The 14226-nt window shown below is 39.8% G+C and overlaps 1 protein-coding gene across 2 annotated transcripts in view; it reads right to left on the bottom strand.

Annotated features, from left to right (window-relative positions):
* The window catches only part of LOC121512044 (voltage-dependent R-type calcium channel subunit alpha-1E), an 87577-nt gene extending 74686 nt beyond the window's left edge, over positions 1 to 12891 (bottom strand). For both annotated transcript variants that reach the window (XM_041791024.1, XM_041791025.1), the window contains exons 1-2: positions 12792 to 12891; positions 12468 to 12607 (exon numbers count right to left, since the gene is read on the bottom strand). In XM_041791024.1, coding sequence (XP_041646958.1) covers positions 12468 to 12607; positions 12792 to 12884 — 233 coding nt within the window. In that variant the 5' untranslated portion in view covers positions 12885 to 12891. The remainder of the gene's footprint in view (positions 1 to 12467; positions 12608 to 12791) is intronic.
* Positions 12892 to 14226: the final 1335 nt, after the last annotated feature.

Genomic DNA, 14226 nt, shown 5'->3' with positions numbered 1-14226 from the left:
TCTTTGTCTCAGCCCACTCAGCCTCTCCAGGATAGCGAGCAAGGAGGAGATCAAGAGGGACAGAGAGACAATAGAAAGAGGTGGAGAGGAAGGGCATGCAGGGACACACAGTTTGTTTGACTGTCAATTTTCTCTACACTATCATCATTATTCACTCACAATACTCTTTGATTTACAAAAAAGGCTCAATTAGTAGAGAAAGCGAAGAGTTTTCATCCCTCTGTCTGCTCATTTTCTCTCACTTGAGTGCCAACAATAAAAAGGTTTACCACCAAGTTCCCTTATCTGACTTAAAGACCAAACATATCAGTCTGTGTCTGGTCCTAGAGCTGACCAGCAGGAGTGGAGGTGGTGACAGCCTGACCTGAGGCAGGGTCCTCAGTCGCCACGGTAACAGCTTAGGGGGACAGATTTACCCCCGCTGTGTCGGAACTCATCAATCGATCAGACAACAGATGGAAAAGAGAGGAGAGGAGAGGACAGGTATTCATGAGTGAGACACAGACTGTTCAGTTCATGCAGTAATGGCACATTTGTTTCCTGCACATGAACTAACACACAGTCACACCAACATGTGGACACGGATCAGATTCTGATCTCTGTGAATACGTTACAGGGACAATGGCTTCTCTGAGATTTTTATACATTACAATAACTACAGCTCTACTTTAAAAATACTGGCTGAGCATTTCAGGAGGGAAAAATAATAAACACAACCAGGCTGAAAAAAAGGATACTGGATATAGTCTACAACGGGATTGAAGCTTGAGTATGCAGATTTTTGGGGGGTTCTGTATTCAAGTTTTAACAGATCTATGGGGTATACAATGATGCAAGATTAGAAGGTAGCTCTGGTTTGCTGAGCCACTCATGGCACCAGCAAAGTCTAAAAATCTGGCATAAAGTCTGTGATTAAACCCTGAGACTAGTCAAGTTATAACCTAAATCATGTCATTGTTTGGCTTCACTATAGAGACATAAGGTGATATTGATCCCCTCCTCAACAGGTGAATTAGTTAAACTGTGGAAAAAAATCTGTTTTTGTTAGGTGTAGGGATTGTATTCAATGTATACTGAACTATTTTCTGATGATAGTTTCAGTGTAGGGATCCATTTTGAGCTGTGAAGTACTAACTTTCCTCTGTTCCCCTTTATTCTTAATGGCTGCCCCACTTCCTGACCCTCAATGGACATTCAGGATCATGTGATTGAAAACAACCTATTAGCTAATCCCATCCAAATGCATCCATACCCATTTACAAGCCACTGATGAAGCGAGAGAAAGCAAACTAAGGTAAAATGACACTGAAATAAACATGTATTTATGAATTTATTTGCAAGTAATATTTTCTATATTAAAGTACTATAAAAGGGGCTATTTCATTATTTTTCCCCTTACCAACAGTTTCTCTTTTTCCCATTTTCTTCACCTTTACCCTAACAAAGATTACTGAAAGGAGACCTTAAAGACCCTGTTTATCCTCACCCTGTTTTTTCACCTTTCTGTTCCATTTTGTTCAAACAGTAGAATAAGTTTTAATTCAGACAAAGGACATGTCTTTGTAACTTCTACTGCAGAAAACAAAGACTACAGAAGACTTGAAATGCTTTAAATTTCAGTCTTTCTCTCATTAACTACCTCTGAGCTGACTCCCTCGCCTCTGTGCTCTCACCCCTTCCCCCTCTCTGTGTCTGGCACACAGTAGTGACACAATCTCTTGGTGGGCGTCTCCCTCTGCCAACTGTTGCCAGTCTAATGGAGGGCCTGCCAGCGAATGAGAGTGCCACAGTGCCAATTAGTATGTACGATTACACATCAAGGGATCCTTCTCATCTCCTCTCTTCTTTACTTTGTTTACCTCTGCCAAGATTCCCTGTTAAAACTGCATTCTCTGTTTTTCTTCAGCAGGGATAACAGGCTGGTTAAGCATGTCTGTTGGCCTGAGAAAACCCCCCAGTCCTTCCATTTGAATTGCAGTCAAAACAGTCCTTATCTATAATAACAGCTTTTTAAAGAAACAGCAAGCACCATCTGCTATTTCATCCCTGCCTCCCACTCACTCCCTCTGTGTAACACAGGCCGTCTTGTAAAAAACACCGCGGCAGCCTGCTGAGGTAATCGTGGCCTCCAGCATTGTCACCGTTTGCAAATGGTTCCATGATTACACATGTTCACACGTAATGTTGAGTGAGTCAGGGGGATCCACTGTGGAAAGGTTCACATGCTTTAGTCTGGGCCAACTCTTTCTACAATAACAGTGGTTGCCTGTGTGACTTCAACTGTGATATAATAGTCAAAGTCAGCTAAGTTCAGTCATTTGAGGTAAATTAGCACCTCTTTGACACACTGGAGACAAAAGTGGACAAATTAAGCTGCACAGAGGAAACATTTTACCTCAGGATGGTAGGAAAGGTTTACTTCGGCAATGTCACTCAATGCTACTGACTCTGCTGGGTAAAAGAAATCTGTAAGACATCCTGAAGGTTCAGCTTCTATCTTTAAAACATTAATTTTAAACATCAATGGTTTAAAGTACATGATGTATAACTTTTCAGCACTAGATAGAGCTACTAAGGAACTGTTGGTATCAGGGTGTAAACCATTATTGCACATGCTGGTGAAATGTCTAAGTAGTGCTTGATATTCACACTGATAGACTTGTTATGATTTTGTGTAAAGATACACTGATAATTGGCTGTTGTCTGGGAGCTCATTTTTAGCCCGTTTAGCTGTGGTCAGTCACCAGCCAGTCCTCTCAAAAATATCAGATTCGATGCCAAACTCAGATTAACACACACGTGTGCCAATAGCACAGCCACACAATCACTAGCTGACATATTGACAGTTTGGACATGAAGTTCCCATCAGGCAAAAAAGCAGTGACCAACTGGGGGATAAAACAAACAAAAAAAAAAAGATCCTTTCCCTGCACTTGTTCCCTTTGTCCTCTGCACATTTTTGTTACACATCATGGCTGTCCATATGTATGTTTACGTTTGTGCCTTTTCTCTTTTTCTCCCTTTTGGGCTTCATCAGATTCATTTCATACATAGTCTCACATATGTAGACATAAATGTCTACTTAAGGTTATTATGGCTCTCTATTATCATTTTCCTGTTTTGGCCACAAACAGGTGAGTCTTCTGTTTTCTAGATTCTTAATCACAAGGACGCACCTACTAGGAGTGTGAGAAGCGATGCACACATACTCAATTTAAAAGTCCTGACTTAACATGATGTTCCAATACCATTTTTTCCTTCCAGATACGGATTCCAGTACTGGAGCATTGGGTTTCCAATATGGAGTACCAGTCCGATACTTGTGTGATATGGAAAACAAACATTATTTTAACCCAACACTCAGAACATGGCTCCACAAATAGAATTATATTGTACAGCCTCTCTGTGAAAAAGTTGTTTTTCCTGCTATTTATTTAAAGTTTTAATGCAAAATATTAACCTCTGAGCTCTCTGCTATTCTTTTAAGCATTGTGTCTCATCTGGACTTTTTGTCTTAAAAAGGTTGTAAAACATCAACCCTGTGGTGCACAGTCAAGCTCTAAACTGTGGTGATTGCACATTTTTCTGTTTTTATTTTGGTGATTTCCTGAAGACTGTTTCCTGTGTGGAGTGTTTGTGATCCTCTTTACAGAGATTGGACGTTTCTCCTGCACTGGCTCCCCTGGCACCTACGCACCTGCACCTAATCACGGCAATCACCACTCACTCTTAAGCTCTGCTCAGAGGTCTCTCCAGCGTCAGAGTATTCCCGCACCTACGTAGTATCTTGGCCTCTCTCTAGCAATCTAAAGTTTACTCTCGAGTATCTATTTGATATCTATTGTGTGTTCTTGTGGCCTGTGCCTAATCCTACTCTCCCTTCGCCTCTTCCAGTGCCTCCACGTGCTGCCAGTTCTCAGCCCAATCTCTGCCACGCTGCCACACTCTCTCACCGGATTCACTCACAGCCTCCTCTGCCAACTCTCACATCTGCAGCCCTCATGCCTCCCTGGATTCCTCTTGCACCCCTTGGACCTTGGACCCCCCCCCCCGTGTTCCCCCAAATAAAACCTTTTTAACTGCTTCATCTGTCTCCAGCTCTGCTCCTGGGTTCACACTAAGACTACTGATTACATCTAATCATCACACCAAACATCCTCTTTTTCAGGACAGCCTTGGCTTGAAGAATATGTGTGCTGCAGTGATGTCACTTGGATTTCAAATAAGTTATGGGACTATAAAGACATAAGAAAAAAAAAATCAGACAAAACTCAAGTATTAAACAAACATTAATTACCAGGGTTTGTGGGGGGGGGTTGCATGAACTTTTTCTCCCATTTCCTTTGGACAAAAGAAATTAAAAAAATACTAATTCAGTGAGACATTCACATTTTGATTAAAAAAAGTCCTTACGCTTTTGTGAATTTGAGTCATTATTTAAAGTGCAGTGACTCTGAGGGACAAATTGCCGCCTCTCTGTGTTTATTCCTCTATTATGAGTCATTCAGGCTGTCTTCTGTAGTTTCCAAAGTCTGTGCACAACGGTTGCTCAGCAAAGATGACTCGACAATGGAACAGCCTGCCATTGGTTTTCACAACCCAGTCGCAATGCATTCTGGGATACAAACAGTACAGAGCACATGGCGGCACAATATGGCGACGGCCTAACCAGCTGCATCCAGGAACGACTGAGAAATGGATTATAAATGGATAAAAAGACATTGAATATCAGAGTGACTGGTGTGGATTTAATCTTTAAAGACCCTGGAAACTCAGCTAAGCTCCAAGCTTGCAAGAAAACATTTGTAAGAGCTACGAGGGTGTGGATAGAGTCATTAGAATGGCACAACAGAGCTTTCAGAGGACAAAAAAAGGGCCTATGATTTATGGTTCAAAAATGTTTTAACTTTTAACAACACGTGTCTCTTCTGTCGTATATGACAAGAGTTAATAAAACATGCAATATAAAATTAATCATAACTTTGACTCAACAACACATAAAAAGACAAAACATACATTTTGTAAAACCTGGAGATGTGATCTATAAACACACACCCCCAGGATGTTCATATAAGTAGTTGTGTATTAGTCCCACAACAATTTACAAAGGGTGCGTCTGCGATAGGATCTGTGCCACTTGAGCTCTAAGGGTTAAAGTAATAATCGCACAGAGGGCCACATCACAGGCTCTCTGTGTCTCTCTTCATTATGCTCTATTCAGGCTGTCTCCATAATGATCTGAGTGATTAAGCATGCTCAGTTTCACACAGCATGACTTTATAGATGGAAAAGACTGCCATTGGTTGACACCCTCTCACGAAGCATTTCTGGAAAATATGGAAGTTGCATTCAAGCTAGTGCCAATAAATGATTTACTTTTTTGTTCTTTAAAAATGGATAAAAAATATGTTCAATATAGGATTCACCTATGTGGATTTAATCTTTAAAGTTTCTGAAAAAGTTCCAGGCTCACGGCAAAAGCTTGGGTAAGGACTATGAAGGCATCATTGGAATGACACAACGGCTGGCTTTAAAAGGAAAAAAGTGAGAGGCAACAATTTCTGGTTCCCAACTTATTTAACTTTTAATAATCTGTGTCACTTCTTGGCATATATGGCAATGCTGGTCTGGAAGAGTTTTTTAACAAATACTTTTTTTTCGCCTTTGTTTAGTTCTTCTTCACTGCTCGAGTTTGATTGTACTTTATTTATGCAAAACAAAAGTGCCCAACCTTCATGGGTTGTGTAATGTTTTACCAGCTCAGAGATAAACAACACATTCCACCTTTTCTCCCAGGCATTGTAAATAAAAAAAGGTTCCTTTTCTGAAACTAAACTCAAGATTTTCATGATCATCCAACCAAAAAAGTCAGCATTTTTCAAAGACATTTTCCTAAAAGTATATCCCTTAAATCACTGTAAAAAAAGTGAGTGCCATTAAACCCAGTCTCTAAAAGCAGTAGTATAGTAGTAGTGTTTGCAATGTTAGCCAGCAGTAAGGACAAATTGATTTCCAGTTTATAATCCTAACATATAGCATGCCAAATGAAGCAAAACATAAAGTTAAACAAAAAGGTGTTGATGAGTGCATAAACGTGTACTTACCAACAGCAATCATTTTCAGCACAGCTGGACTTCTTTACAACACTGGTATCGGAATCTAAAAAACTACTTGTACGGCAAAATGAAAACTAAACTGTGACGCTACCTCTAGACTCACATCCTTTGGTATTTTCATGAGCAAACTGTCACTGTTCTCTGCAGTCAGGGAGTGAAGTTTTACTGTAAACATAAATAGATTTAAACTTTTTTAGAGAAATTAAATTTAGGGACCTTGACATTTATGTTTGTCTCTATCCACCACATGACAGATGGATGTTCAATATGAGTTTGGTCCTGCTCAAGGTTATTGCTTTTTTAAAAAGTAATTTTTCCTTGCTTGGTGGATTATTGTTGGTATCTGTATGTAATTTAACAGACCTGCTCTCTTTGAAACTGTAGTTGTAAAGAACTAATCAATTCACAGATTCATTATAGGTGTAGAACTAATGTATATGTGATTTTGTTAGTAATGGTTTTACTACACGTTTGGCATTCATGGTGTGTATGTGTATTGAAGGTTTGAGGGTCTGTGCAGTATTTGTAATGCAGTGTGTGACCTCTCCTGTCTGCAGAGACCTGCTAACTACTAACTGATAGACAGCACTGATGACTCATCTAATGTTATCAGCAGTTCACATCATCTTCATTCATCTTCATCTTCTAACCCTCTAACAAGGCTGCCAAATTCGAATGATTGCCTGTAGGTGAGTGAATGAGTACAAGCCATCGTGTGTTTCAGACGAAGAGAGAGAGAAGGAGACAGAGCGAGAACATTTTCATTAATTCATCTATGCTGTGGCCAGAATAATAATTTAGAGAGGAATCTATCTGCAGTACACTTCATCATGCTGAATATTAATAAAAATTAGACCTGGAAGGCCTTTTTATTCACATCAAGATAGTCTGTTTCCTTAACCACAACAGACAGCTGAGGTCTGCACTTAAATGAAATGTTTTTAAAATCCTAACAGATGTTGAAAAGTGAGATGGAACAATCATGATGAATATTGATAGGTTGAACACTTTCATTTCTCAGATATGTGGAGAGCAACAATTTGACCAACACCACACTAACAGATTAAATTCACGTACTACCAGTCTTTACTCTCTAAACTACAAACCTCACAAAATCTCTTACAGTTAAGTGCAAACAAACATGGGGGCGAGGTCAGGAAGGACTGGTACTACTTTTTGGACTTCTATTTACTGAAAATTCTAAAGAAAGAAAGAAAAACTGAATGAAGTCATGGAGACAGAGCAAACATGGGCTGTATATGTTACAGCACAACCATGGCATTGTGAATAGAAATGAATTTGCTACGGTTTTTTGTGCTTCCTCCCTTAGTCTGCTGTTCTGTGTTCCAAGAACAATCAACACAGTACAAGCATGCTGTCCTCATGGATTGCCTCCCACCACAGGATATTAGATCATATGTATTGCTCATTTTATATTTATTATTTGAATCACTTCAGCCCTGACATCCTTCCAAGCAGATCAGTTTGTAGACATCTCGTTCCCAAAAGAGAATGTGGAAGGATACAATGTTTATAAAAAGTATTAGTTTTGACAAAAAAAAAAAACCTAACAAAACCCTTTTTCAATGTCAAAGTGAAAAAAGATTTCGTCAAAGTAATGCCAATAAAGAAGAATTTTTAAGGTAAAATAAGTGATTGCATAAATATTAACCCCCTTTAAAGTGACTGACCTAATTTAACAGAGGTCCAGCAAACTGATGTTAGTAGTCTCGGTTATTAAAATGGGGATCACCTGATTGCAGTGAATATTTCTCAAGTGATTGTAGTATACAGACACCTGTGTCTGGAAGGTCCAGTATCTGGTTGATTAGTATTCCTAGCTACCATTACACCATGAAAACAAAAGAACACACAAAGCAACTCACAGAAAACGTTATTGAAAAGTCAGGAGATGGAAACAAAAAAATGTCAAAGTCACTAAACATTCCCAGGAGTTCAGTTAAATCCATAAACAAGAAATGTAAGGAATATAGGATATTTGTAAATCTGTCTAGATCAGGCCGTCCTCACAAGCTGAGTGACCGTGCGAGAAGGAGATTAGTGAGAGAGTCCACACCTTTGACTACTCTGAAGTACATGCAAGCTTCAGCAGCTGAGACGGGAGAGACTCTGGACACAACAACCTTTGCCCAGGTTCTTCACCAGTCAAAGCTTTTTGGAAGAGTGGAATGTTGAAGAGAACTCATATTAAATCTCAACTAGTGTTCACCAAAAGGCATGATGGAGACTCCATCGTCAAGTGGAAGAAAATTTTCTGGTCTGATGAGACCAAAAGGTGCTTTTTGGCCATCAGTCAAGACACTATGTTTGCCTAACACCAAACACTGCACATCACCACAAACACATCATCCCCACTGTCAATCATGGTAGTGGCAGCATCATGCTGTGGGGATGCTTCAGAGAAGCTGGCCCTGTTTAAGACAGAGGATAAAGTGAATGTAGCAAAATATAGGAAAATCATGGAGAACAATCTTGTTCAGTCTACAGGAGAACTGCAGCTTGAGACAAGATTTACTTTCTATGACGTTAATGGCACAAAGCATACAGCAAAAGCTACACAGAAATGGTTTAAGCATAACAAGGTGAATATTTTGGAGTGGCTGAGTCAAAGCCCAGACCTACTGTAAATCAAATAGAGAATGTGTGGCTGGACTTGAAAAATGGCTGTTAAAGCAACCTGACAGAGCTTCCACAGTTTTGCAAAGAACGGAGTAAAATTGCAGTGTCCAGATGTGCAAGCCTGATTAAGAGCTATCCACACAGACTTAAAGCTGTGATTGCAGTCAAAGGTGCATCAACTAAATACTGACATGGAGGGAGTGAATATCTATGCTGTCACTTATTTTATATGACATTTTTTTTTACTGACATTACTTTGTAGAAATCTGTTTTACTTTGACATTAAAAAGGGTTTTTTTAAATTATTATTATCTTTTGTGAAAAAAGTCAAATTATATTAGCCATGATTGATTCAAAAAACCAATAAAAGGTTAAACCTGTTCCCCACTTTGGATTCAAACTACTGCATAAAAATGAAAAAAAAATTAAGCCAATCAGAATATGCTGTCTTTTCTAAGGCTATTGAAAAATGGCCACATGCAATTGAAAAACCGGTTTAAATTGAATTCATCAGGGCATTTATCTAGGCAAGTGAGATGTCTCCAGCCACAACACAGACTGACCTTAGCACAAGAGAAAGCCATCACATCAATAAGAGCTTCCTGTCTTTTGCTCACAGCTCACACAGAGGTGAAATCTGATTACAGCTTCTTTCAGCCATGACAGCAGACCTTGTTTTCTTTTTTTCTGTCCCCACTGAGGCAGGTGAGATTAGAACAATCCATTAACACGAGCCTGTCTCTCTGTGTTTTAATTAAGCTTCTAATTTTGGTGGTTTAGTAACTCGCTGTGGGATTGAGTGTCCTGAACCACACACTGGCTGACTGATATGCTAGAGGGTCAGGAAGCTTACTTTACCTTTCCTTAAACTATTTGCTAAACCCCTCCTCTCCTTCTCCATCGACCTCACATCCTTTTTCTCTCCAGTGGCGTTTGGAACACTGTCAAGAAGACCGAGCTGGGCTCATCAATAATTGAACAGCTAGAATCATGTAGAATTCTCTAAGAACCCTGTCTGCCACCCTTTGTACTTCAGGGCTGTGAATTGATTAATATTTCATTTGTGTGTGACTGCCTGTGTGTGTTTGTGTGTGATTGAGAGAGGTGTGAAGGTTAATCTGCTGTCTAATCAAGCTCATCCTTTGAAACCACAAACATTTCCTCTCTGTGCCCCAGCAGTTAGGTATTACATCTCCTGAGAAGGCAACTGCTGTAAAATGCCCTTTAATAAAACACCACACCTTTTCCCTACAGTAAAGACAAACAGGTAAACGTGAGCTCCCTATGGGTGACACAGAGGCAACTGCTGTACTGCTATAATACTCTACTGCTAGCATGAAACCAAGCTCTGTGATGAGTCCTGTCCCAGACTGATTGTCTCTGCCAAGGAGGTTGTTATTGTCAGGGTTTGTTTGTTAGTTAGTTTGTTAGCAACATAACTCAAAAAGTCATGGACAGATTTTCATGAAATTTTTGGGAAATGTCAGGAATGGCATAAGGAAGAACTGATTAGATTTTGGGAGGGATCTGGATCACCGTCTGGATCCAGAAATTTTTTAAAGGATTCTTTACTATTGGGAGATAGGGCTAATGGCAGAGGTCTGTGCTCTCCAAGTGCTTTTCTAGTTAAATTTGTATCGAACTGACTGTGATTTTTTTTTTTTAATTAAAGGTCAAATCTTTTACCCTTTTAAGACAAGATTCAGAGGTCTTGGAGGTTCCCAAAACATTCCTGTGAACTTTGTTGCTGAAAAAAACACCCCAGTACTGGATTTTTGCATGTCTAAAAAACCCTCAGTTTCAGCCCTCTTCAGAACGAGCTGCTTCTGTGTCTCCGGCTTTAAATGTTAATGAGCTGTCTGACTCCGCCCCTGACTACACCCATCTCAGGAAATGGATTTGGCATGATGGATGTGACTCTCCTGATCCTCCTTTCAGTTCAGGAGAGGAGGGCAGAACTTGCGTCCGAGCAGGGAGGGCCAACCAAACTTGGGGCCGGTGCCAGGGGGAATTGTGGACAGGCCAGAGGCACATATTTTTGCTATAAAAGCCTGAAAAAGTGTATTTTGCCTATTATGTGATCTTCAAGGATGTTCCTAACTGTCTATTTCCCCATTTGGCTATACGCTTATTTAAATTTGATTTAACCGACAGTCTAACAAGGAGAAAATCGTTAGAAAACAGTCAAATTCCTCACAGGTTCACTGTGTCAGTGAGTTTGATGTTAGCCTGATATAATCTCTACAGAGTGGCAAACATTAAAAGCTAGCTTCGCCAGTTGTTCCTCTTTGCAGATTAATATAGTGCTTTGATATGTGGGCTCTTTTCACTTTGGTTGAGTGGTTACCTGTGAGTTCAAGCTTCGACAGCCTACATATCCATTTATTACTTCAAATAACTGTCATACCGCGCTGTTCCTATGACGCGCTAATCGCTAAGCCGCCGCTGAGCTTTTCATATTTACGTCTGGTGAAGTGCCATGGAAAAGCTCAGACAGGAAGACAGCAGCCATTAACTGAAGCTACAGCAGCCTCTAGTGGCAGGAGGTTCATTACAGTTTAAAAGAGCATTATAGACCGGATTTTAAGCCCGTGTTTATAAAAACTGATAGGTAATTAGTTTAAATGACCTACAAATTTTGTGCCAGTTAATTTAATAAAGAACTGCATGCATCCCTGGAATTTTATTCTTCAAAAATTAACTAAACTTAGTACACCTTTGTAATATTAAGTAATTAAATAAATAAATGAATAACTATCAAAGAAGTTGATACCATCTCTGTTTTTTTCTGTTAGTATGGCTTATCTGGGGAGAACAGCATTTTGCTTCCCTATGTGCTGAGAATTTGTCATGTAATGGGAGTGGCAAATAACAAATCTTGATTCTTGAATTTTTAAATTAATTTCAAGCATAAAAGCTGTAAATGCTCATTAAAGACCATCGACTGTATACCAATATGGACAGCATGTCTCTTTTTTTTTGCAAAGCCTAAATACCTCTATGATTGGGAGAGACAAATTGCTCTGGTGAGTTCATTTATAGCCAAAACACCCATAGAAGGGAGTTTATCCCTCAAGCTCTAATCAATGCCACACCCTTTCCCCTACCTGCAGCACACATTTATTTTACTAGAAAATGGCAAAGAATCCTCAAGTCAGCACAGCCCAGAGCAGAACAGACTCAGAGAAGTTTAAGGACAGCTCAGTCACTCTAACGATGCCTTTTGTTACGCCTTTCCAGGTCTGCTCTGCTAATCTGGTTAAGAGTGCTGCAATGAGCCACATTTGAAGAGCTATGTCTGCATAACTGAAACATTTGGTATAAATCAGCATGGTAATTACAATTACAACAGAATCCTGGTTTGACAAAAATGTCTTGTCATGTGTTTCAACTTCACAAGTTGATCTGCAGCTGACTGCAGCTACTAAGCAGCAAGGGCTGTAAATATCTTGGCTTCACTCCCAGGTGGCTGTTACGCCATCCATCTTAATATACAGTACAGACCAACAAGCTACAAAGAGATAAACTGTTTGTTAACCAAAAGAAACCAAACCAGCAACAATAACTTGGAGGCTTTAAAGATGAGCACAAAAAGGTTCTTAAAAACAGTAAATCTCAGCAAACCCCGGCCTTTCAGTTCTTAACACTAATCCTGTTTCACACATCGGCATCTGTAACATCACACGCAAACAAACACAAGGTTTAACTCACCCACTGAGGACCACGATGAAGTCCATGACGTTCCAGCCGTTCCTGAGGTAAGAGCCTTTATGAAATACAAAGCCAAGAGCAATTATTTTTATTCCTGCTTCGAAGCAGAACATCCCGATAAAGTAGGGCTCCGTCTTCTCCTGTAAGCACAAAGACAGAGATAATCAGAGTCAGAATTATCTTGTTGTAATGCTGGAGTCATGTCTGAGTTTTCTGAGCTGGAGTTCCTCAGAAAGAGTTGAGACTTAATCTAACATCAGCAAATTGACTGCAAATTGAGTGTGGATTTGTGTGCAGGTGTTTCTGCTTGCGTGAGTTTCTCACCAGCCTCTTGGACATGGGTGTTTTGTCCTCCCCGGGAAGGTGCTGCTCCAGAGCCAGGACGATACAGTTAGCGATAATGGTGGTGAGGATCATGTACTCAAACGGAGTGGAAATTTAAAGTTAAGGATCTTTTGATGATAATAATATTGTAATTTTTACATATTCAAAGATAAACTAAAAATGTGCAAGCAATCTGCAAAACACATCAACCCAGACATGGATAAATTCAAAACGAAGGCCTGAATATATTTGGTTACTGGACAAAGGTATGGGATATGCATAAGAAACTCTGAACATGTTTTGATTTTTAAAAATATTTTAAGCTATTGGCCCATCTTTATGGCTATTAAGATTATCCCAGATGAGATGGAAAAGTGAGGAATGAATGTAGGGCAACGGTTAGTAGGTCACTGAGGCTTCCCACATGTCACCAAATTGGGTCAATCGACACCAAAAGCCTTGTAGTTAAGCCAGTGCTTTTAAGATAGCCCAATTTAATTCTCTGCCCTTTAAATGTCAGTTTTCCCTTGTTAAAAATATGACAAATAGCCTTTTTATTTTGAATTTTTGGCACTTTGTATTGATGAGCCTTTAACAGTTGTGAGCCTGATAGGTTTTTCTCCATGTTGACATGATTCAGAGCATAACAATTCAGACACGGATTTATCGTCCCTGATGCTCCCTTTGTTAGGAGACAGTGTAAAAGCAATCTACAACATTTTTCACCCCACCTTATCCTAAAACTTTTCCCGGCAGCTTCCAAGTAAGGTTACTGTGTAATGAATTAAATATTCCTTTTGGAGTATCTTTTGGGTTTTGTCTTTATTTGAACAGAGAAGCTTAAGAGAGGCAGGAAACATGGGGAGAGAGAGTGGGGGAAAGGCATGCACCAAACAGTGCTGAGACCAGGAATCAATCCTGTGACCAGTACATTAAGGACTACAGCCTTTGTATATGGGCACCTGCTCTACCCACTGAGTTACACTGGCACCTGCAGCGGGAAATATTCAGGAGAGTAAACTGCAAGTGAGCGTCATAACATATACAATACAGTCGTCTAATTGACTGAGGTTACCTGAATGCATCATATTTTCCATCTTTCAGCTAGTTAAGTTCGCCATTTAACTTTCATTCTGCCAATTCCACCACGGATTTCTACATTGGATTAATACTTTTAACAAACAGGACTTAATGTTTTGGAGCACTTTTCAGCATTTATCTGAGCAGCTGAAGAAGAAGAAAACTGTCCTGAAGCAGCTAAGGAGAGGGGTATGAGAGCCTGTTACTCCCAGGGCAGGTGGATATGATTTCATGCATCTCGCAAGCATCTTTTTTCCTCAAACTGACAGTTGAAGGTACCATTCTGGTGATGCACAATATTGATGTGCTTTTAGTTAGTTATATCTTAAAATGACGTTAAGTCACAGAGCCTGAG

This window comes from Cheilinus undulatus, linkage group 7, assembly GCF_018320785.1.
Source record: "Cheilinus undulatus linkage group 7, ASM1832078v1, whole genome shotgun sequence".
Lineage (NCBI taxonomy): Eukaryota > Metazoa > Chordata > Actinopteri > Labriformes > Labridae > Cheilinus > Cheilinus undulatus.
The sequence above is the reverse complement of the archived record's forward strand: the minus strand, read 5'-3'. Positions and strand labels throughout refer to the sequence as shown.